Source organism: Neoarius graeffei, chromosome 23 (assembly GCF_027579695.1).
Source record: "Neoarius graeffei isolate fNeoGra1 chromosome 23, fNeoGra1.pri, whole genome shotgun sequence".
Lineage (NCBI taxonomy): Eukaryota > Metazoa > Chordata > Actinopteri > Siluriformes > Ariidae > Neoarius > Neoarius graeffei.
The window spans coordinates 30,422,734-30,449,144 of NC_083591.1; the positions used below are offsets into that span (position 1 = coordinate 30,422,734).

At 42.2% G+C, this 26,411-nt stretch overlaps 1 protein-coding gene across 6 annotated transcripts in view; it reads right to left on the bottom strand.

The window, feature by feature from the left end:
• Positions 1–26,411, bottom strand: part of yeats2 (YEATS domain containing 2) — a 217,076-nt gene that overhangs the window by 55,498 nt on the left and 135,167 nt on the right. For 4 of the 6 annotated variants that reach the window (XM_060906054.1, XM_060906053.1, XM_060906056.1 and 1 more), the window contains exons 21-23: positions 24,573–24,707; positions 5,529–5,606; positions 2,648–2,801 (exon numbers count right to left, since the gene is read on the bottom strand). In XM_060906054.1, the coding sequence (XP_060762037.1) occupies positions 2,648–2,801; positions 5,529–5,606; positions 24,573–24,707 (367 nt within the window). The remainder of the gene's footprint in view (positions 1–2,647; positions 2,802–5,528; positions 5,607–24,572; positions 24,708–26,411) is intronic. The other 2 variants (XM_060906052.1, XM_060906055.1) reach the window with 2 other exon arrangements.

Consider the following 26,411-nt stretch of genomic DNA (forward strand, 5'->3'; position numbering starts at 1 on the left):
TGAATTTACTTGTATTAGCCTTGGAGATATTGTGTTCACAAGGTTTTCGGACAGACATCTGACCTCACAGTGACCTTGACCTTAGACCTTTTGATCTCAAAATCTAATCAGTTCATGTTTGTCCCAAAGCGCACAAATGGTGAAAGTTTGGTGAAATTCCTTTCATTAGCCTTTGAGATATCGCGTTCACAAGGTTGCGGGACTGACAGACGGACAACCCGAAAACATAATGCCTCCTGCACCTTACGGTGGTGGAGGCATAAAAAAAAAAAAAATTATTTAAATCAAGGGTCAAAATTCTGGTAAAATTTTCACAAACAAAATTAAATCGCAATATGCGTACTACCGACATATAACAATTCCCTTTATCAGGTTTTGTGAAATTCCTCCAAAAATTGTTAAAGGAGTTGATGTCAGAAGGCGAGCACACCTTCATGAAATTGTGAAAGTACAAGGTTGTTAATCAAGGGCTGAGTTTTTTTCTGTTGTTTGTTTTTTGTAAAGGCTTTACCCCATTTAAAACAAAACAAAAAACAAACAGAAAAAAACTCTCATATATACTAACCCTGATTAACCTGTATACCCTGTACGCCCCCACATTTTGTATGCTGCTGAATCTGTCCTTTTTTCAGTAGCTTTGTATAAACAATAACCGCTAAATGTAATGCAGTGTTATGTAAGGTGATCGCCTAGGCATTCTCATTGTGAAAAGTCAGTCACATGTACATGGACTGGCATTTAATGTTGTATTTGTTCCTTTCTATTTGTTTTTTGTCTGTTCATATTCTTCTTGCGGGAGTAAAGTCAGTTTAAAAATGCCGTTAAATGCATAGGCCTATAGGCCAAGTTTAATGACCTTGAGGTTATCAGAGGTCATATGTCGTTTTACAAATGAAAAATGAATTCAGCACCCAAACATTTAACAAACAAGGCCATTTGCTAACTTCATTAATCATTTTAGTACATTTCATTCCTTAGAAAGCTGAGAAACTGGGTTCAGCGGAGACGTTTACAGGCCCAAAGTTCAATGACCTCTAGAGGTCAACAGAGGTCAGATAGAGCTCGGCATATTGCAGATTTGAATTCGGCACACCCAAATTGACAAAATAAGACTGTTTGCCGACTTTGTCTCAAAAATGCCTTTGGGTGTCACAATTCTGGATTTTGGTACCAGTCTATTAAAGTGTTGATGACACGTTTTTGACATCTTTGGCGATGTTTTATAACACAAAAAGTAATTCCCGATGATCCATATATTAATTCACGAAGGCACCTATTTTACAAGTTATGATAAAAAACGCGGCTATTTGGGCAAATTTGACAGGGCTGCAGCACCCAGGAGACGAAAGAGGAGGAGCTATATGACGTCAGCGAAAGAACCTTCCTCCTCACTTACCAGTTTGTTGTTGATGCGACAGGTGTTCAGTTTGTCATTATTATTATTATACATTTTATATATATATATATATATATATATATATATATATATATATATATTAGTTATTACGCCTTCGCGTTGTGTTGCCGGCTTTTGCTCCAAAACCCACAAGGATGGGGTAAGTTTATTCAAGTTTCCCAGGGATCCCGAGCTGCATGCGAAGTGGGTGAAGCAAGTCAGGCGCACTCGTGACAAGTGGGAGCCCTCACCAACATCCGTCCTGTGCTCTGAACACTTCGATTTGGATTGTTTTGACACCCTTCCCAGCTTAAAAGAATCTCTTGGGTGTGCAGTTCAGCACAAACGTGTGTTACTACCATCAGCAGTGCCTACACAGTGTTGCCAAATTGGGAGGTTTCCCGCCCAGTTGAGCGGTTTCAAGTGCATTTTGAACATATTTTGGGCTGGAAAACGTCAGCAGTATCTGTTGCCAGATACTACTGAAGTTTTCCAGCCCAAAATATGTTCAAAACCCACCAAAATGCACTTGAAACCGCCCAACTGGGCGGGAAACCTCCCAATCTGGCAACACTGCCAGTATTCCGGAGGGGGTCTACTAGTAGCTATGCCGGATCCAAAGACAGTCCTCCTGTCAGAACATGTGTTGTGAAACGACATAAGATAAAGGTACGTAGAGCTGTAGATTCTACATGATAATCATAAATGTAATCATAAAGTCGGCGTGATATCAGTCATGTATTTGCTTGTGAAATCTTGTGGCTTTCATGTAACTGCCGCCTAGCAACGAGAGGCAAAGGGTAAAGAGGGTAGGCTATCATAGATTCTATTCGGAAGAGATCAACACAATTCTAGACTCCCAGAAGAGGAAGAGCTAGCACTAGAGAGTTCACCGGCGTTTTCATGCGCCATTTCCATTGAGTAGAACCAGAGTAGAACAGCCAGTGAACCGCAGCGTGTTCTCCCGCTGACGTCACAACATGGCCGCGAGCCACGGACCCAGTTTTCTTGCGCTGTGCAATTAAAAGTTGGATATTCGCGTAACAACAGCTTCTTTTCACGTAATTACAACAGAAATCTAACATGTTTGCCATGTTGTATAGTTTATTTAAGAAATTGCACAGAGTCATGTTCGTGTCATCAGCCCTTTAAAATAAACCTATGGGTTTTTTTTTTCTTGATTTTGTGCGTTGTGGGCTGCTATTAACTTGATTTTTTCATGTGTTGTGGCAATCCTGTGACTGTCCTTACTTCACGAGTTCGTGTGTTGTGGTCTCTGTGCCTTGTTCCACTTTAACAGTAGCAGAGGTGGCTGTGGACAGGGAGGTAGATACTGCAGATAAAGGGGTAGACGTGGGCGTTACTGGGGTAGTGCAGGAGCTGGACAATCCAGGTTCGGTCTTCACTACACAAAAACAAAAACAAGGCACAAACAACAGAATGTTAAAAAGCATTAATTTGAGTACGCATGAATACATGCAGATAATGCATAATGTGATTCTGTAAATATCAGAGTACTGTATGTACAGTGGTGCTTGAAAGTTTGTGAACCCTTTAGAATTTTGTCTGTGAAGATTCTCAGGTCGTAGTAAACTGTGGGTGGTAAAAAGAGAGCAACTGGACTTGCTTGAAGATTCTTGAAGACGTTTCATCTCTCATCTGAGGCTACATCCACATGACAACGGCAACGAGATGCTATTTAAAAATATATCGTATCCAAATGGGCAACAATCAGTAAAATATCAGGTCCATATGGCAACGCAAAGCTTGCTGAAAACGATGCAATACACATGCCACACCTCTAGGGGCGCTGTAAGACGGTCCCTTCGGAGACACCAGAACAATAGAAGAAGTAAGGACGCATGCGCATAAACTATTATGCGCGAGACTTCATATTAGCCACAAAGTCAGGAAAATCTGTTTGTAAAATTACATTATAATGACCAAATACAATGAAAAGTATTTTTCCAGTCTCACCTGTGAAAGGTAATCCCATGTGATCTCGTTTGGACAGCAAACCTGTTGGTACAGTTAAACGCAGCTAATCTTTATTCTCCGCTTTGACCTATCCAATATGGCGGCGAGGATGACATGATTCTACGCGGAAGGCGGCGTCTTTAATGGTCCGGAATAAATTGAATGCTACACGTTGATGGATTAATTTGTTGTTTCTCACCTGTGAAAGGTAATCCCATGTGATCTCGTTTGGACGGTAAACCTGTTGGTACAGTTAAACGCAGCACATGAATCTTTATTCTCCGCTTTGACCTATCCAATATGGCGACGAGGATGACATATGATTCTACGCGGAAGGCGGCGTCTTTAATGGTCCGGAATAAATTGAATGATACACATTGATGGATTAATTTCTTCTACGCCCTTTTTGAGGAATGTATTGTAGGACTTAAACCCACATCTGAAGAGGTGAGATCGCTCTTTTTTTTTTCCCTATTTTTGCTGGCGGGATTGACTCTGCCCTAAGGGCAGAGTCTCTCTCTCTCTCACTTTGCACCATTACACAATAAATATTCACAGTGAAAATATTTTGTAAGCGCGTTTCATGAACCAAGTTATAGGATTTGTTGACAACTCGCATCGAGTTCGTTACACTTCTACCCGGCGTGAAGCACTCACAGTCATGTGGTTGTGACGTCATCGTAAACAAATCCGTTCTACTCATCCAGACGACTTCACAACAGCAACGTTGCCAGATCTTTCCACTCTGGAACCCGTTCTCAAAAAGACTGCGTTTTGGGCACCCAAAACGCCGGTGCCGTGTGGACGCCAGGCCGAAACGATAAGCAATTGTATCGGAGTCACCTGAATCCATTGCCGTGTGGACAGGGCCTGAAAGGCTTCTTCAGTTCTGTCTGACTAATAGGGAGTATCAGGTATTTATCCTCTCATGGATGAAAAGCAATCCTAAGGTGTTGTTGAGTCATCCTGTTGGTGTGGGTCACTGGGGGATAGGTGTGAACGGCCTAGAGAATCGTTGGGGCAATCAATGGGATGTTGGTTCTCTCTGTCCTCCTGTACTGCTGCATGACCCACCTTCTCTTGAGATTCAGTTCATGGACAGATGTCCTGACATTTTCCTTTAGAATCCGCTGGTAGAATTCAAAATTCATTGTTCCATCAATGATGGCAAGCCGTCCTGGCTCAGATGCAGCAAAACAGGCCCAAACCATGATACTACCACCACCATGTTTCACAGATGGGATAAGGTTCTTATGCTGGAATGCAGTGGTTTCCTTTCTCCAGACATAACGCTTCTCATTTAAACCAAAAAGTTCTATTTTGGCCTCATCCGTCCACAAAACATTTTTCCAATAGCCTTCTGGCTTGTCCACGTGATTTTTAGCAAACTGCAGACGAGCAGCAGTGTTCTTTTTGGAGAGCAGTGGCTTTCTCCTTGCAACCCTGCCATGCACACCATTGCTGTTCAATGTTCTCCTGATGGTGGACTCATGAACATTAACATTGGCCGATGTGAGAGAGGCCTTCAGTTGCTTAGAAGTTACCCTGGGGTCCTTTGTGACCCCGCTGACTATTACATGCCTCGCTCTTGGAGTGATCTTTGTTGGTCGACCACTCCAAGGGAGGGAAACAATGGTCTTGAATTTCCTCCATTTGTACACAATCTGGAGTCCAAACTCTTTAGAGATGGTTTTGTAACCTTTTCCAGCCTGATGAGCATCAACAACGCTTTTTCTGAGGTCCTCAGAAATCTCCTTTGTTCATGCCATGATACACTTCCACAAACATGTGTTGTGAAGATCAGACTTTGATAGATCCCTGTTCTTTAAATAAAACAGGGTGCCCACTCACACCTGATTGTCATCCCCATTGACTGAAAACACCTGACTCTAATTTCACCTTCAAATTCACTGCTGATCCTAGAGGTTCACATACTTTTGCCACTCACAGATATGTAATATTGGATCATTTTCCGCGATAAAAAAATGACCGAGTATAATATTTGTGTCTTATTTGTTTAACTGGGTTCTCTTTATCTACTTTTAGGACTTTTGTGAAAGTCTGACAAAATGTTTTAGGTCGTATTCATGCAGAAATATAGAAAATTCTAAAGGGTTCACAAAAACTTTCAAGCACCACTGTATGTGGGTCTCACCTTGAGCTAGAGGTGCAGTGGTAGAAGGAGAAACTCCACTCTGAGCACTGGATGCAGCTTTAGAACCAGACTGCACTACTGTACAACACACACAGGATTATTACTCACCGTCTTTATCATTCTTAATGACTTCTGCTTAATTTTTAGAATTTATAATTTTTTTTAAAGAATTTAAATCAGTTATTCAGAAGCGTTCTCATGGATCCATGTCTAAAAAACGTGACACAGTTTATCTCTTTACTCTCTATTATGCCCCATCACTATGGCAACTAAGAGGGCCATTACAGGAAACAGCTCATTTAACACGATGATGTTCATGTGCCCTTCTCCCACAGACAGAACTGGCTATCATGTTGCCTTTGGACAGAGGAACAAATCAATCGGTACTGTAATTATAGTCAGAGAGAGAGAGAGAGAGAGAGAGAGAGAGAGAGAGAGAGAGAAGAACAGGTTCAATGGAGCACTTGCATGTGACGTCACAGCCGATCCAGATTGTAACAGACGCCATCTTGTCGGTCAAACGCCATATTTCCGCCTTCTACTTTTACTTCTACCTTTTCTTCTGGAAAACGCCTACTATATACAATTCTACTACAACGGCTGCGGCTACAGGCTCTCCCTACCTGTGCACGTTTTTTATGTTTGTGTGTATTTTTGCGTGTTGTTCGTCTGTATCGGACTTCAATATCCACTACAACCGTATGGACTTACTGGACATTGGTTTCCAGCAGAAAATGACGGTTTGTAGCGATTTCCATCGCATGCACAACATTCTGGACGAGATAGCGAGACCAGCGGGGTCTCCGTGGATTGTTATCGGAAGCAAAGCGAAGGAGGCGGCGCCGGGAGAGGAAGCAAAAGCGAGGCTGCAGAGCCGGCCTGTTGACTAAGCTCAGAAAACAGCCACTCAAATCTCCACTGCTAAGCCTCTACCTCTCCAACGCCAGATCCATGGTAAACAAGACGGACGATTTGGAATTACAGCTGGAATTGCCTTCTATTCTATAATCGGCTGGTCAGTGCTATACTCAATACTTAAGTGACTTACCCGTCCAATGAGGATTGTTATTTTCTTGTTTACAAGATGCCACATCTGAGTCGCTGACAAATCCTGAATTTCTGTAAAGATAACTGTCCAGAGATTTATAAGCACGCAGTGCTTCACCACTGAACAGCGAGGGAAAGTTAATGAGGTAATTATACACGTCTGGGTATTCCACCTCTGGCAGTTCAATATCCACTGACACGGTCGTGAAAACTACGTCCGGTAAGCCATAAGGGTCACTAATCTGTAGATCGTTTATTTTAGACATATATCTAGTTATCTGTTCATTAGAAAAATGAGCCATGCAGTCCGTCGGTTGAAATTGATCCATTCTGCACACGAGTGCAGCAGTATTCAGCTGTGTTTTTGACCGACAAGATGGTGGCTGTTTACATTCCGGTCACGTGACTGCAAGAGCTCTACTGAGGTATTTCACCCACGTGACCAAGTCATGTGAGGCTGCCATTTTGGACGTCACGGCTCGAATCAGTTTGAACGCGAGGAAGGCGACAAACGAAAAACATAAAAGAAAAAGGAGCGAGATGCAGAAAACACCTTCACTATCCAGCGACGTAGGGCATTTACAGGGCGAGCAGAGGGAGAGGTATTTGCAAAAATTGAGGTTAGCAGGCTTAGAGAACAACATTTACCTGCTTCCACCAGGATTGTTCACTGACGTACGGAAGTACACGAAGCCCTCGTCTTTACCTGACTTCGGCCCACATGATCTGTATACCTATGTCGTTAAAAACCCATCGCCATACACAGGTATTGATCTGAAAGCATATAAGAGTTTGGATGCCTACAAATATTTTGTGTCAGGCTGGGTAACATGCCTACATCAGCGGGTCGTCCCTGGAGCCGGTGGTCGCCATCTTATTACAGCTAAGGTTTGTTCACATTTTCATTTACTTTCGGTCCTCAGGATAAACAAAATGTTATTAAATGTCATTGAAATAACTTCTTAGTCTGTTGAGACATGGCCCGTTATAAATTTGCTGTTACCAGGCAATGACCAAGAACTGTATTATTAGGGTCGGTGTAGTTGTAGCAGTGTATTAGCAGCTAGCTGTTAGCACTAGCTAATGTCAACAACATCATAGCTGGTATGTTACTGTAGCAATGTTTACGTTCAGTCATTTGGATGACTGTTAAAACCTTTCAGTCTCAAGTTTTTCCTTTACTGTATTTACTAGTTTACTGAGCTAGCGCGCTCGGGCAAGCTGGGAGCTAGCGCACGCTAGCCTGCCGGCGGCTGGCGCGCTAGCTCAGTAAATTAGTAAATACAGTAAAGGAAAAACTTGAGACTGAAAGGTTTTAACAGTCATCCAAATGACTGAACGTAAACATTGCTACAGTAACATACCAGCTACTGTTGTTGACATTAGCTAGCTTGACGTTCAAAATGGCGGACACCGGGGTGTCACGTGACCCTGTGACGTCAGGTGAAATACCTCAATAGCAGCATTTCACAGAGAACACAAACCAGAGCACTACAGAAAGTGCACTAGTTTCTGCTCTTTGCATTTTCTGACCAAATACAGGTACATCACTCCAACTCAGCTTCTCATCTTACTGGGTCAGAGTGATGTGGGCTTAAACTGGAAAACCTTTCAAGGCTGTTTGAGTGAAGGTGGGAAGAGTTTCAAGTGCGTGGGATGAATAATGCTCAGGACTAAATATGTAAGATGGATTCACGATGCACATTTTACTCTTTTCTTGCAAAGGGAGTTTCTCTCGAAATCAAAGGTTTTCAAATTGTGAAAAAGTGAGCCTTCCCTCAGAGAAAAACGGCTGACCCCAACAACGGCCCCAATCAACATGACCGTCCTGAATGACATCATTCAAAGACTTGAAGATTTCTTCTGCTGTAGTGCGAGCTGGCAGAGAACGACGGAACAAAAACTCTTCTTGGACACTGAGCTCTTTAACGTAGCGCACGCACACCATCAGCTGAGCACAGTTAGCGACGTCTGTTGATTCGTCCGGCTGAATGGAGAAGAACGGGCCGTCACGAATCCCATCCAGCACCTGTTCCTTCCCATCAGGTGCCATGTCGGAGATGCAGCGCTGGATAGTATCGTCAGTACGAGTAGCACGCTGTGTGAGCACAATCGCTATCAGGCGCGTTAAAATGTAAATAACTTTTCTAGAATTTCACCAAAACTCATTGAATTTTCAGCATTGTAAGAGAACTCCCTAAAGTATTATTCAGCAAAACACCAGAATGATAGCACAAATCTACAATTTTTAACAGAATTTTAGTTCTTAAAATTTAACGCAATTATGGACGTCACGCGTAACATTTACACCCGTGAAAAATCACTTTGAATGCTGTTTTGAAAGTTTTGATCAAATATTCTCTATAATAAAAAAATCACTTAAATATTATAAACACAGTCTTTTAATGTATCAAAAAATAATTTTGATAAAGCAAGGAAATTCGGAAGAAAATTTGTTTTTTCTTTTGCTTGTTGTGCGCGTCACGCTACAAAAATCTAACTAACCCCTTCACAAACAATTCCAACTTTCATGGACTTGTAGCGTGAATAAACCTTTCAAAAATATATATAATCCTTCTCACCCAGTAAATTAGAATCCTGGTGATTTATATCCTCGTAGCTTCAGTAGATCTAGAGATTTAGTCGATTTAGTAAATCCCAAACGCTGTGAAACACGCCAGCCATCTATGGTGAGAAGTGCTGCTGTAGTTGAGAAACTCTCATTTCTCCCGCTTCCAACTAACTCCGTGACCCAGACCAAAATAACAATGTCACGCTCATCACTTAAGGATGATTTATGCCAAGTTTCACGGAAAAATACAGTGAAATAAACTTGCTAGAAGCATTTTTCAAAATCCCAAACATTATGAAACATTTCTTGGAGGGTTTCAGGTTACAAATTTCAAGAATAGAGAAATTGCGGCGCAAAAGTTTGCCACTAAACTCGCGAAAATACTCCATCCTAGCGAGTTTCACAATTGAACTAGGCTACGTGACAGTCCGTGACCACCCAGGAATGTTCTAGAGCAGTGGTTCTCAAACTTTTTATACTCTGTACCACCTGAGAAAATACTGAGCTCTCGGAGTACCACCATGATGACCAACATTATAATATAGCAGCATAGGCCTTCCCTATTAGCTTCAGCCACACAGGAGAGATGTTTATTCCTTATTATGGTTATTTATTGATAGCTGTTAACAGGGCAATTCCATGTAAATGTCAACCTCACCATGCAAAAATAAAGCAACATGTAATACATCAAAACCACTCCCAGAGATATCACCTAGGCCTGTATTTTACAGATGTGAATAAGTTGAACCAATTTGTAACCAACCTAATATGTCACTGTCAGTCTTTCTTTCTTATAATGTAAACCCCAAGCTAAAATCAACTTTGATCATGTACAATTCTAGATTATTGCCACAAGCCACAGAAATGTATGCTAAAATCCACAAAACAGCAAAACAATAGCCATCCTAAATATTATTTAAGAACTTTGATAGTTTTAGCTGATATTTAGAGAGTTTTTCAAAGGGCTATGGTGGTTAAATTGCTGATTTTCTAAACATATGCCATGTCTATTTCAGACGCGTCACATCCATAACGGAATTTCGTCACATCCATAACGCTGACTTTTCCTTCCGAAACTCTGCATGAAATACAAAATATTTTAAACAAAGATTTTTTAATATTCACCTTGGACCCCTCTATCAAATGGATATCTCCATTTCGACATTAGGTTTACAATTTCACAGAGTTTGATAAAAATGTACAGTCACCCAAGAAAAGTGATACTTTTTCTGTCACATCCATAACGCATCTTTTATTGGCATTTCCTGGCATGCCCTAGATGTACTATGGGAATTGTTCTTGTTCTATCACTTCTCCAGTATGGTACAGCCTTAAAATATGCAACACCTGTTTAAATACTGGGAGACAATAAAACATGCACTGGGTCATTTGTTGCCATTTTGAGTTCAAGTGTCACGTCCATAACGCTGGAATTGCTCAACACCGAATCAGACATTTACAACTCTGTCCAACAATTCTCACATACTCCTACATACACAGCGCAATACACACTCAAATTGCAACTGAATGAAAATGGCACAGAGCCATACAGTACATATTCGACCTCTACAAAATTATGCTCCTAATCTGGCCCACAAATAACACAAACATCAAGTCTCTTTTTCTCAGCAGAAGATATGTGAAACATCAAACATCTCAGCACAAAAAAAAGGAAAAAAAAAAGAATCCTGAAGACTTGCATTGCCACAAAAATGTAAAAGCCAGACATAATTTTTCACATTCTCACACGTAGCTACACATTTCTTTTGAAACGTTGTATTTATTATGCACTGTATGTTTCAGGGGTTTTTTTTTTAGCTGAAAATGTTAATGCGAAAATATGACTTTCCCCCGCGTACCACCAGAGAGCGCGGTGGTACGCGTACCACAGTTTGAGAACCACTGGTCTAGAAGGTACGCTTCTAGGCACGTGCGATCGAGAAAGACGCCACGTAAAGGTAGTATTTCCACTGTGTTATGACGTTTTTGCTTGTTTTAGCGCGATAAACAATGCATTATGGGTAATCATTAAAATGCTGATTTCAAGGTTAAAATGGGTAAAAACAACTAATTTATATAGATATTGTAAAAATTGTGCCTAATAGTTATTTCAGTACATAAAATCAAAACCTGAATTTTTTATTTTTTTCCCTATGTTACACCATTGTGCATCTATAGCATGCTACTCATCCAGACATTGGGATCGCATTTAGCTTGGCGGCAGCAGCTTCTGCCATCATTACCAAACACATATCTTTAGCAGCAGGGAGGAGTAACGGTTCACCAATGTTGAGCGGTTTACCTGCCTTAGCTATGCGTAACGCCACGTGACACGATACTTCGGTTGCTTTAGTATTTACACTCAGTTACTTTCTTCTGTGAATGGAGTTCCTTTAGCTTTCTATCTAAAAACTCCCGTGGCTTGGCCACCAAACTTGGGTGCTCGGTCTCGACGTGACGCCGGAGTTTACATGATCTCATACTGTCATAAGCTAGCACCTCTTTACACATAAACACACTGAGGCAGTGGAACGTCATCTGGGCCAGTACATGAAAATCCAAACTTTTTAAATAATCATTGTCATACTTCCTCCGTTTTTGACTTGCACCAGACTCTCTTTCCTCTCTCACTTTAGGTATTACAAATTTATCCACATCTCTATCCACACACAGTAAATCCTCTAATACTGGCCTGTATTCCATTACTGGCCGGGACTCTAATATTGGCCGGTCTCGCTGTTGGAGGAGGTAAATAATGGCCGGACTCTAATACAGGCCAGGGCTATAACCAACGATGTTTCTGAGATCATAGTGGCCTTACACAATCGTTCCGATCTGAAAGACAATTGTGATCAGTGGCGCCGCCAGGCGTATGGCCGTACGCACTAGGCGTACCTTGGGGAGAGAGATTTTTTTTTTAATTATAATTGTTACCTGAATGCTTTGGCAATGCAGCATAATTTGAGAGAGAGAGAGAGAGAGACGTGTGTGTGCCGGCGCATTTGTGTGCTTCAGGAGTGGGCGGGGTGTGCGTGACCAAGAAAGCTCATTGGTCAATGCAGATATACTTTTCTTGCACCACTGAGATTCTCTCCAGTTTTGAGAAACGGAGACAGACAATCGTCAGTAGTCAGAGCTTGTGCGAGAATTTATTGAGAAGCGAGTCAAAAATGAGTAAACGAACCCTGAAACAAACGAGCTTGTTTCAGACTTTTACGAAAAAGTCCAAAAGCAGTGATCCAGGGGTGTCATCTGCTTGCCAGTCCTCTCCAGTATCAGCTAGTAACACGGCACCGGCAGCTTCCACTTAGCCTACGTCAAATAAAATGTCGCTGTGATGGCAGAACAGTTTCCGTTAACTTTTTATCCCATTTTTTCAAAACTTTGTTTTGCAAGTCGGTTTGGCCAAGATTGCAGCCTGTGTTGTCTTTTTTTTTTCGTATTGCCGTGCAGAAAAATTGCAGCTGCTGGAAAGGATGCCTGAATTACCGGTATTTGTTGATAATGTTCTGTATACCGTTATGGTAACTGTACTTTTTCAATAAATGAATCTATTTTATAGGTTCAAATAGACACAAAATCTCATTTTTATTCATTCCACTGGTAGTCTGTTTTGCTCAAATAGAAATAGAGGCCTGCCTCTAATTCTGGCCTCCTTCCAATAATGGCCTGGACCAAGATGCACTTGAGTGAAATAAAGGCCCCGGCCTATATTAGAGGATTTACGGTAGCTTGAGTTAGCTAACCAGATGTTTACTATTTTTTGCTATTATTTTTTTTTCCCCCTCACACTGCGTCTCCCCTGAAGTTCTTTGGCGTCCCTCAGGGGAGGAGCGCCTCACCTTTTCAAAACCGCTGCTCTAAATCCTCACCGCCTCTCAAAAGAGTACAGTGTCTTGCAAAAGTATTCATCCCCCTTGCTGTTTGTCCTGTTTTGCCGCATTACAAGCCGGAATTAAAATGGATTTTTGGAGGGCTGGCACCATTTGATTTACACAAACACGCCTGCTATTTTAAAAAGGTGCAAATTGTTTTATTGTGACACAAACAATAATTAAGATTGAAAAACAGAAATCTGGAGTGTGCATAGGTATTCACCCCCTTTCGTATGAAACCCCTAAATAAGAGCTGGTCCAACCAATTCACTTCATAAGTCACATAATTAGTTGATTAAGATCCACCTGTGTGTAATCAAAGTGTCACATGATCTGTCACATGATGTCTGTATAAATCAACCTGTTCTGGAAGGACCCTGACTCTAACACTACTGTACCAAGCAAGCAACATGAAAACCAAGGAGCCTCCAAACAGGTCAGAGACACAGTTGTGAAGAAGTATAGATCAGGGTTGGGTCATAAAAATATCCCAAACTTTGAATATCTCACAGAGCACCATGAAATCCATTATAGCAAAATGGACAAGAGAAGGCCGCCCACCAAAACTCACAGACCGGGCAAGGAGGGCATTAATCAGAGATGCAACAAAGACACCAAAGATAACACTGAAGGAGCTGCAAAGATCCACAGCGGAGATGGGAGTATCTGTCCATAGGACCACTTTAAGCCGTACACTCCACAGAGTGGGGCTTTATGGAAGAGTGGACAGAAAAAAAAGTCACTGCTTAAGAAATCACGTTTGGAGTTTGCATGTGGGAGACTCCCCAAACACATGGAAGAGGATTCTCAGGTCAAATGAGACAAAAATTGAACTTTTTGGCCATCATGGGAAATGCCATGTGTGGCACAAACCCATCACCCTGAGAACACCATTCCTACAGTGAAGCATGGTGGTGGCAGCATCATGCTGTGGGGATGTTTTTCATCTGCAGGGACAGGAAAGCTGGTCAGGACTGAAGGAAAGATGGATGGCACTAAATACAGGGCAATTCCGGAGGAAAACCTGTTTGAGTCGGCCAGAGGTTTGAGACTGGGACGAAGGTTCATGGTTTAGGAGGACAACGACCCTAAACATACTGCTAAAACTACACTGGAGTGGTTTAAAGGGAAACATTTAAATGTCTTGGAATGGCCTAGTCAAAGCCCAGACCTCAATCCAATTGAGAATCTGTGGCATAACTTGAAGATTGCTGTACACCAACACAACCCATCTAACTTGAAGGAGTTGGAGCAGTTTTGCCTTGAGGAATGGGCAAAAATCCTAGTGGCTAGATGTGCTAAGCTAATAGAGACATACCCCAAGAGACTTGCAGCTGTAATTGTAGCAAAAGGTGGCTCTATAAAGTATTGACCTGGGGGGGGGGGGGGATACTTATGCACACTCCAGATTTCTCTTTTTCCATCTTAATTATTGTTTGTGTCACAATAAAAACAAAACAAAAAAAACCCAATGTGCACCTTTAAAGTTGTAGGCATATTGTGTAAATCAAATGGTGCTAACCCCAAAAATCCATTTTAATTCCAGCTTGTAATGAGCAATTCCAGCGTTATGGACGTGACACTTGAACTCAAAATGGCAACAAATGACCCAGTGCATGTTTTATTGTCTCCCAGTATTTAAACAGGTGTTGCATATTTTAAGGCTGTACCATACTGGAGAAGTGATAGAACAAGAACAATTCCCATAGTACATCTAGGGCATGCCAGAAAATGCCAATAAAAGATGCGTTATGGACGTGACAGAAAAAGTATCACTTTTCTTGGGTGACTGTACATTTTTATCAAACTCTGTGAAATTGTAAACCTAATGTCGAAATGGAGATATCCATTTGATAGAGGGGTCCAAGGTGAATATTAAAAAATCTTTGTTTAAAATATTTTGTATTTCATGCAGAGTTTCGGAAGGAAAAGTCAGCGTTATGGATGTGACGAAATTCCGTTACGGGTGTGACGCGTCTGAAATAGACATGGCATATGTTTAGAAAATCAGCAATTTAACCACCATAACCCTTTGAAAAACTCTCTAAATATCAGCTAAAACTATCAAAGTTCTTAAATAATATTTAGGATGGCTATTGTTTTGCTGTTTTGTGGATTTTAGCATACATTTCTGTGGCTTGTGGCAATAATATAGAATTGTACATGATCATAGTTGATTTTAGCTTGGGGTTTACATTATAAGAAAGAAAGACTGACCGTGACATATTAGGTTGGTTACAAATTGGTTCAACTTATTCACATCTGTAAAATACAGGCCTAGGTGAGATCTCTGGGAGTGGTTTTGATGTATTACATGTTGCTTTATTTTTGCATGGTGAGGTTGACATTTACATGGAATTGCCCTAATGCAACAAAACAGGACAAACACCAAGAAGAAGAAACCTTTGTCACATGCACACTTCAAGCACAGTGAAATTCATCCTCTGCATTTAACCCATCTGAAGCAGTGAACACGCACGCACACACACCCAGAGCAGTGGGCAGCCACACTACAGCGCCCGGGGAGCAGTCAGGGGTTAGGTACCTTGCTCAAGGGCACTTCAGCCCAAGGCCGCCCCACATTAACCTAACTGCATGTCTTTGGACTGTGGCGGAAACCTACGCAGACACGGGGAGAACATGCAAACTCCACACAGAAAGGCCCTTGCCGGCCGCTGGGTTCGAACCCAGAACCTTCTTGCTGTGAGGCGACTGTGCTAACCACTACACCACCGTGCCGCCCGCAAGGGGGATGAATACTTTTGCAAGGCACTGTACATGTACCGGTATATAGAGAAAGCTGAGAGTAGATGAAAGTAGAGAAAATTAAATAAAGAACTTGATAATGGAACAGATCATGGATGGAAGGGACGGATGAATTTATTTTTAAAAGATTTAAATAGCATACACATAGAAAACAAAAGGAAGTTAAAGACTATAAGGCCACCTGAAATATGATATGGAAAAAAAAGAAGAAGGAGGAGGAGGAGTAAAGTGATAAAGAGCAGGTCAAGTAACTTTATACGTATAGTGAGGTGTGCAACCCTCAAGTCATTCCACAGATGCGGGCTCTGACTGGGCCATTCCAAAATATCGATCTTCTTCTGAAACCGATCCTTTATTGAAATGGATTTGTGATTTGAGTCATTATTGTGTTAGAACGCGAAAATTTTCACCTTCCGCTGTCTAATATTGCTGCAGGTCTTGTGCCAAAATAGATATGCATTTGGAGCCATCCATGATTCCCCTGAACTTGACTGGAGCCCCAGTCGCAGCTGAAGAGAAGCAGCCCCATAGCGTGATGCTGCCACCAGCTTGCTTCTCTGTGGGTATGGTATTCTTTAAGTGACGAGCTGTCTCGTTTAATCTTTCAGAATTATCAGGGATCGAAACGGGAATTTGGGAGCACTGGTCCATTTGGACCAGTGCCTCTCAGAGGTACTGGTCCGAATGGAGTAGCACTGGTCCGTATTTATAATTACAAATTTCGAGCCGATTTTACAGTGAGAGTAAAACGTTTTGATCCCTTGCTGATTTTGTTGGTTTGCCCACTAATAAAGACATGATCATTCTATACTTTTAATGGTAAATGTATTCTAACATGGAGAGACAGAATATCAAAACGAAAATCCAGAAAATAACTTTAAAGAATATATTTTAATTGATTTGTATTTCATTGAGGGAAATAAGTATTTGATCCCTCTAGCCAAAAGCACTTAATACTTGGTGGCAAAGCCTTTGTTTGCAAGCACAGCAGACAGACGTTTGTTGTAGTTAACCACAAGGTTAGCACACATATCGGGGAATTTTGGCCCACTCTTCTTTGCAGATCCTCTCTAAATCATTAAGGTTGGTGGGCTGTCGCTTGGCAACTCGGACCTTCAGCTCCCTCCACAGATTTTCGATTGGATTGATGTCTGGAGACTGGCTGGGCCACTCCATGACCGTAATGTGGTTCTTCTTGAGCCACTCCTTTGTTGCCTTTGCTGTATGCTTTGGGTCGTTGTCATGTTGGAAGACCCAACCACGGCCCATTTTCAACTTCCTGGCAGAGGGGAGGAGGTTGTCCCTCAGGACTGCACGGTATATGGCTCCATCCATCTTCCCACTGATGCGGTGAAGTAGCCCTGTGCCCTTGGCAGAGAAACAGCCCCAAAACATAATGCTTCCACCTCCATGCTTGACGGTGGGCACAGTGTTCCTGGGGTCATAGGCAGCATTTTTCTTCCTCCACACATGACGAGTAGAGTTTAGGCCAAATAGTTCAATTTTGGTCTCGTCTGACCACAGAACCTTCTCCCAATCACTTTGTACATCTTTGAGGTGATCATTGGCATACTTTAGGCGGGCCTCCACATGTGCCTTCTTAAGCAGGGGTATCTTTCGGGCACTGCAGGATTTTAATCCATTGCGGCACAAAGTGTTGCCAATTGTTTTCCTGGTGACTGTGGAGCCAGCTGCCTTGAGGTCATTCACTAACTCCTGCTGTGTGGTTGCAGGCCGATTTCTCACAGTTCTCATGATCATTGCCACCCCACGAAGTGAAATCTTCTGTTAAGCACCAGACCGAGGTCTACTGATGGTCATGTTATACTTCTTAAATTTTCTCACAATTTGGTGGCAAAGCCTTTGTTTGCAAGCACAGCGGACAGACGTTTGTTGTAGTTAACCACAAGGTTAGCACACATATCAGGGGGAATTTTGGCCCACTCTTCTTTGCAGATCCTCTCTAAATCATTAAGGTTGGTGGGCTGTCGCTTGGCAACTCGGACCTTCAGCTCCCTCCATAGATTTTCGATTGGATTGACGTCTGGAGACTGGCTGCGCCACTCTATGACCTTAATGTGGTTCTTCTTGAGCCACTCCTTTGTTGCCTTTGCTGTATGCTTCGGGTCGTTGTCATGTTGGAAGACCCAACCACGGCCCATTTTCAACTTCCTGGCAGAGGGGAGGAGGTTGTCCCTCAGGACTGCACGGTACATGGCTCCATCCATCTTCCCACTGATGCGGTGAAGTAGCCCTGTGCCCTTGGCAGAGAAACACCTCCAAAACATAATGCTTCCACCTCCATGCTTGACGGTGGGCACAGTGTTCCTGGGGTCATAGGCAGCATTTTTCTTCCTCCACACATGACGAGTAGAGTTTAGGCCAAATAGTTCAATTTTGGTCTCGTCTGACCACAGAACCTTCTCCCAATCACTTTGTACATCTTTGAGGTGATCAGTGGCATACTTTAGGCGGGCCTCCACATGTGCCTTCTTAAGCAGGGGTACCTTTCGGGCACTGCAGGATTTTAATCCATTGTGGCGCAAAGTGTTGCCAATTGTTTTCCTGGTGACTGTGGTCCCAGCTGCCTTGAGGTCATTCACTAACTCCCGCTGTGTGGTTGCAGGCCGATTTCTCACAGTTCTCACGATCATTGCCACCCCACGAAGTGAAATCTTCTGTGGAGCACCAGACCGAGGTCTACTGATGGTCATGTTATACTTCTTAAATTTTCTCACAATTGCACCAATGGTTGTTACTTTAATACCCAGCATCTTGCTAATGTTTTTGTAGCCCATTCCAGATTTGTGCAGGTCAACAATCCTGTCTCTGAGGTCCTGAGAGAGTTCTTTGGTCTTACCCATGTTGGAGAGTTTGGAATCTGTCTGATTGTCTGATTCTGTGAACAGGTGTCTTTCATACAGGTGATTAGTTAGAACAGGCGTCTTCAATTCAGGTAACAAGTTGATTGGGAGTGTCTAACTGGTCTGTGAAAGCCAGAACTCCTAATGCATACTAGGGGATCAAATACTTATTTCCCTTCAATGAAATACAAATCAATTAATATATATTCTTTAAAGTTATTTTCTTGATTTTCGTTTTGATATTCTGTCTCTCCATGTTAGAATACATCTACCATTAAAAGTATAGAATGATCATGTCTTTATTAGTGGGCAAACCAACAAAATCAGCAAGGGATCAAATACTTTTTACTCTCACTGTATATATTCATTCATATAATACAACCATATTATACATGAGTGATCAATTTCAACTGTCTATAAACTTCTTCCTCAGTCATCTCATTATCATCACAATCTTCGAAACCCTCATCCAGATCATCATCATCATCTATGGGGTCATTCACCACATCATGCTGCGCCTCCTCGTCATCTTCATCTTCCACCTCCTCATTCTGTCTCTCCTGGGGCTCGACATCTCCTGCCACATACTCCCTCTCATCACCTGCAGGCTGCTCTGGCTCATCATACTGTACTTGTTGAGCGATATCCGTTTGTTTTGATGGCTGTCAGAAATGCCAAGCCAAGGACTTTTAAACTTCGCGGGGGTCTAATCTATCTGACCAATAGCGGTTCAAGTTACATTTGTCTTCACGGGCAGCAACGAAAATGAACGGGAAGAAACGAAACTTCGCGCAGCCATGCTGCATGTAGCGGTGTCTACTGCGCACGTAAACAATATGGCGGCGCCTGCGTCCATGCCAACTTGACAAATGTCTCACAAAATCTATTGAAATTATCGTAAAAAAAAAAACGGTAAAATAGACAAGTTCTGCTTAAAATGGGCGAGAATCGTTGATAGAAACCATCGAGGCAGTGAGTAGTTTGATATATATATATATATATATATATATATATATATATATATATATATATATAGCGTGGCAAGCCAGTCACCCACTCGGTCGAGTACATGTTGTCACTAGTCGCCCGTACCCTTTCCAACTCGCATCCAGGCCCGGCGCCAGGAACAGTTTACTAAGGGGGCAATTAGAAATCGCAAGGGGGCAAATATTTTTCATATAGTGTGTAGTAGTGATGGCGGTCTGACAACGTGTTTCAAACAATTAACTGCGCCAACCACAAAACCACGGCCCCGAAGGTTGCTTTAGTCCGGGAAAATCATGTGACATATTACCAGGGCAGTTGCGCTTTATCAACACCCGTGCCCACCTGTTAACCCTCCCCTCCAATTTTCTCACAGACACGCGTTACACCCGGAAAGATGCCAAACATAAAACAACACACACAAACCTACAGGCAAGTCCTTTACATTTAAAATACATACAAATAGCTCCGCGGCATGAAAACAAAACGTCAATGCAAGTCTAAGGTACTTGGCTCGGCGGCCAAAATCATAATTTAAAAAAATCAACAGACTCCGCGGCTGCACCAGTAATAGCCTTCCTGACTCGCACCGAGTCAACGCTAACCACTTAATCCGCGATCCCGGTTTAGGCGTGTAGGGGACAAAACACTCTGAAGTGATGAATTTTCACCCCCACTGCATGGGGGGTGACGTCAACGACACATATTCTTACGCTATTTGCGCATAAAGCGGACCATATATGAACACATACACCGACATAAACGGAGATAAACTTAGTCTACAAAGAAAGAAAATGGATTCACAATATTGTGATTGAATTTGTTTAATTCGCTGGGGGAAAGACTACTCCCATAAACTTGACTGCATATTACAGGATATTGCAGAGACAGTGCACTTGTAAGTGTCATAACAGCCAATCAGATTTGTTCTACTGTGCCAGTTTTAGTTAGCCTGGGAAATCCCATGCTGCTTTGCACAATCGTTCCGATCTGAAAAGACAGCATGAAAACTATGGTCTAAAGCAGGGGTGTTCAAACTGATCCATAAAGGGCCGTGTGGCTGCAGGTTTTCATTCCAGCCATGCAGCAGCACACCTGACTTGGCTCATTCAATCAACTGAACTGTCTTCACACAGTCAAATACTTGCAGCCACACCCACCCTTGATTAAAGGGTGGGTGTGTCAGTTGATTGAATAAGCCAAATCAGGGTGCTGCTGCATGGCTGGAATGAAAACCTGCAGCCACACGGCCCTTTATGGATCAATTTGAACACCCCTGGTCTAAAGGCTTGCCTGAGTTAGGGAGCCAATCAGAGAGTGGGGAGGGGTGGAAAGACGGTGACGCGTACTACTCGACAAACGGAAGCTTGTAGTTTATTTGGGACTGTTTACGGATCACATTTAACATGGCGGCGAGCGATACGAACCAAACTTTCCATCAAGCTTTAGACACTGTTCTGAATAGTTTAGAGCGAAAGTTTGTTTTAAAAAACTCTTTCCTTCTCTTCTTTGCCTCTTCGTCACTCTAACTACGTCACCGGGTACAACTGCCATGATTGGCCATGGGCTACGTATACGCCAAATGATAGACATTCGCAACGTCCAATAGACGGCCGTTGACAATCGTAAACCACACCTCCCCTACGAGAAATTCAATAGGCGGATTCCAGACCATATTTCACTTGTGATATGGTCTGGTGTTAACCAGACTAAGTTTTAGTAGTGATTTATGTGAAATGTATTTTTGTGCAATGCACAACCACTTAATATTTCGTATTTGAAAATGCAAATTATTAATACGTCTATAATACATATTTTCATAAGAAAACAATTAAGTGATCTGAGTCTCCGTTGAGGGGGCGGGGCTGTAGCCACGAGGGGGCGACGCCCCCTTTCGCCCCCCCCACGGCGCCGGGTCCGCTCGCATTGGCGAGTGGGCGACCGCCCGTTTCGATCCCTGATTATGCCCAAAAAGTTCTACATTTATCTCGTCAGACCAGAACACATTTTGCCACATAATCTGGGGTGATTTAGGCAGGCTTAGGTCTCATGGCAGCCTGCCTGATGAGCTTTCCTTTCGTCATTCTGTTATTTTTGAAAGCACACCCTGTTCTTGATAATATTACTGTAATGCTCCATTTTCTCTACTTGAAACGCTGATGTCTGCCTTCACAATGCTTCATGGTACATCTAATGTTTTGGAAATTCTTTTGTACCCCTCTCCTGATCAGTCCCTTTTTGACGATGAGATCTGCAGAGCATGACTCCAGCAATCAGACGAAACCATGATGTCAAGAAAATCCTAGAGAAACAGCGGCTCTTTATTGATTTACTTCGATGACGACAGGTATACGATGATTACTTCTGAACTTGAGGTTGAATGTGATTCTGAGCACACTTTACACACCCCTTTTCCCTGTTTTTTTTTCCCCTAAAATATTTGTTTGTCTTTCACTTAAATTTTGTTGCTTGCTAGATCACATTAAAGGTGGAAAAGGATCTGAAATGACTTTTTTTTTTTACATCAAGAACAAGACCGAGACCTCAAAGCGGACAGATGTACCGTAGGTCATACAAACAAACAAACATTGAAGAATTACGCATGAAAAGTTTCGTTCTCCTTTAAGTCATTTTTAAACTTGCTTTATTTCTTAATTGTGTTATTCAATTACGTTTTCGGTTTTAGTAACCTTATATAGTGACTCATATTGACGATAAATTGCAATTAAATATGATACTTATCGGCCTATTCGGTTTTTAGCCATGTTGAATTTAGTTTGTCTGGTCCACGGTCAGCGTCGCTTATCCACGCGATCTTCACGAGACTTGTGTGAGACTTTGACTACGTTCAGACTGCACCCTGAAACGACCCATATCCGATTTTTTTGCCCATATGCGACCTGTATCTGGTTTGTTATTGACAATCTGAACGACACGGATCCGATTTTTTCACATGCGACCCAGGCCGCTTGGATATGTGGTCCTAATTCCGATGCATATCCGATATTTTCACATGCGACTGCAGTCTGACCGGACAGGTCGCATTCATGCGACCTACACGTCATCAACAAGAGACAAACGTCACTATTCTGCGTTGGCTAATCCCGCCTCTTTGGTGGAAAACAACAACATTTGTACAGTTTTCAGAATTTAAATAGACTTTTATAGAATTGATCAAGCTAATGGTGGATTTGGTAGGGACCTGGATGTTGATCTGTTAGCCTGATTAAATAAAACAGTTTCTATAACTGATTTATAACTTAAACCATCCTGTATTACAAGATTATAAGATTGTTCTGGAAATTTCCAGTAATTTGACACCTTCGGTCTCATTAGTCTGCTGCCCACATTAATCAGATTATTGTGCGAGTTCCGCCGCCGCCACAAAAACCACATCGCCAGGTCTCGCCTCATCTCCATAGCAAACTGCACTGGTGTTTCTGCACCTTGAGCCAGCGCTGAGAGAAGTTGCAGAATTCAGCTGGCTATAAACAATCTCAATAAATATTTATAAAAATGTAGAAAAAGTTTATTAATATGACGAAATAAATATGTGCAAATTATTAAGCCTGAATTAAGAGTTTGGTAATACAGCAGCCGTATCCCAAATGACTGCCTACTGAAGCTCGAGTGCACTATATAGAGTTTAAAAATCCATTACTTCCTAGTAACATGTAGTGCACTTATATAGAAATTAGAGACATATTTAGGAGTCAACCCTCGTTACCAGGCTACACGTTTTCATTTCAGTTCAGAAACAAAAACACACACGAGACCTCACACTTTAACACTAACCAGATAATTAAACAAACAAACAAAAAAAAAGAAATCATTAAACTTGAAGAGTGCGCTTTTTTTTGTTTACGTATTACGTAGATGTGCTTATTACGTGTCAATTTGCGCATGCGGGACACTTTTGGGTCGTTTTCCGTTCATATTGGAGATCGCATACAAGTCTCATATAATTGGTAATGTGAATGGCCTAACAAAAAAATCAGATTTCACAACAAATCGGATATGGGTCGTTTCAGGTTGCAGTCTGAACGTAGTGTGAGAAACGTGAAGTGTCAGCGCCGCCATTTTGAAAACTGTTTTCCAAACGAAGTATTGCACAAAAACGAGTTTAAATGACGATTACTGCCGACTTTTTTTCAAAACTTTCCTGATTGCTGTCAAAACAAACAAAACTTCCGGCTTGATTACATCAGCATTCGAAAGAGGGCGAATCGTACTTCCGTCCTACGATGTCTCGCACAGGTCTCAGAGAACCTCGTTTACGGCCATTGCTTTGCCATATGGACTGATGTATTACATAGCATGTTTCAAACACTCATAACTTGCTATAGCAGTGACAAAATAGCTGTCAGAAATGCAGTCCTATACTTAATAAAATGAGATAAATAGAATTTTGATTTAAAAAAATAAAACTGCCTTTGGTTCTCCTTTAAGGTACAGTTAAAAAAAAAAAAAAAAAGTCATGTTTTCATCTAAATGTCTAAAACTACCAGGGAACCCAAAATTCCTACCGTCACCCCTGCTGGCTGTGCACCTGATAACATGATTTGTTCTGTATGCTTTAGATGTTTTATTCCTTTAGTGCAGCCATTCAAGCTTCTTACGTGCAAGTATTAAGCCTCGGTCACAACCGGCCGTACGTGTTCCTACGGCTGGTCTACGTGCAAAAAACGCAAGAAACGCACGGAGGGCGCGCGTGAAATGTGCTGATTTTCGAGCCGTAGACTGGCCGCAGAGGTTCTTTGTCATGTCAAACAAACTTACGGCCAACGTGCGTCTTTCTCCACGAACAAAAAAAACACAGCGATTTGGGAAACGCCAAAAATCGCACGGCCAAAAAATTGTACGTCCGGTTGTGACCTAGGCTTTACAAGGACAGTTACAGCCTCTACACGAGAGAAAGTGAGGGAGATTGTGTCACCTTTTCCCACAGGCATTAGGATGGTCTGCAGGCCTGTAGAGGCCCCACTGATGCTGAGCTGTTTAAGCTGGTTAGCTGGAATTGTTAGCACCGTCTGTTGTGAGCCTGACTGCCCAGAGTGTAGCTTTAACATTCCTACAAGGTGTTAAACACACACACACACACACACACACACACACACACACACACACACACACGCATGCAAATAAACATTGAGGTTTTTGAAAGGCATGTTTTTAGCATTAGTCAAGGATATCTGCGATATATATTTAATTTTATATTTTAAATAAAGATTTGCAATCTTTTCACGATAAACAACTCTGGTTGCCTTGATTTACTGCAAGATTTATTACTAGCACAATTACGGTTAACGCTAACCTTTAATGGTAAAACGTTTAACTTGCAGTCAAGCCGGAAAGTCTGCACACCCCTTTCACCTTCTCCACATTTTATTACGTTACAGACTTCAACAATAGAATGAGTTCATTTTGTCACAAATTTCTACACAAAACAGCCCATAATGACAAAGTAAAAGCAGGTTTTTAGACATTTGCGCTAATTTATTAAAAATCAAAATGTAAAATATAAAACTGTGAACACTCTTTGATATGACACCCAGAAGTGAGCTGAAGTGCATTTTGTTTCCACTGATACTGCTTGAGATGTTTCTACAACTTAATTGGAGTCCACCTGTGGTAAATTCAATTGATTGGACATGATTGGAGATTGCCAACGCCTGCCTACTATATAAGGTCCCACAGTTGACAGTCAAAGGAATTATCTGCAGACCTCAGAAACAGGATTGTGTCAAGGCATAGATCTGGAGAACGGTACAGAAAAATTGCTGCAGCTTTACAGTGGCCACCATCGTTCATAAATGGAAGATGTTTTGAACCACCAAGAATCTTCCTAGACCTGGCCGCCCGGCCAAACTGAGCGATCGGGGAAGACGGGCCTTGGCCAGGGAGGTGAGCAGGAACCCGAGGGTCACTCTGACAGAGCTCCAGTGTATCCTTGTGGAGTTGGGAGAACCTTTCAGAAGATCAACCATCCAGGCAGCACTCCACAAAACCAGGCCTTTATGGTAGAGTGGCCAGACGGAAGCCACTCCTTAGTAAAAAGGCACATGACAGCCCGCTTGGAGTTTACCAAAAGGCACCGAGAGGACTCTCAAACCATTTGAAACAAGATTCTCTGGTCTGATGAAACCAAAATTGAACTTTTTGGTCTGAATACCAAGTGTCACATCTGGAGGAAACCAGGCACCGCTCATCACCTAGCTAATGGCAGCATCATGATGTGGGGATGTTTTTCAGCAGCGGGAACAGGGCGACTAGTCCTGATAGAAGGAAAGATGAATGCAGCCAAGTACACCGAGATCCTTGAAGAAAACCTGCTCCAGAGCGCTCTGGACCTCAGACTGGGGTGAAGGTTTACCTTCGAACATGACAACGACCTGAAGCACACAGCCAAGAGAACAAAGGAGTGGCTTCGGAGAAAGTCCGTGAATGTCCTTGAGTGGCCCAGCCAGAGCCCAGACCTGAATCCAATTGAACATCTGTGGAAGGAGCTGAAAATGGCTGTGTACCGACGCTCCCCATCCAACCTGACAGAGCTTGTAAGGATATGCCAAGAGGAATGGGCAAAAATGTCCAGAAACAAATGTGCCACGCTCGTAGCTTCTTTCCCAAGACGCCTTAAAGCTGTAATTGCTGCCAAAGGTGCATCAACCAAGTATTAGGCTGAGGGTGTGTACAGATATGTAACCCCTAAATAACCTATTTTTGTCAGTAAAATAAAATTGCGTATTTTCTAAAAACCTGCTTTCACTTTGTCATT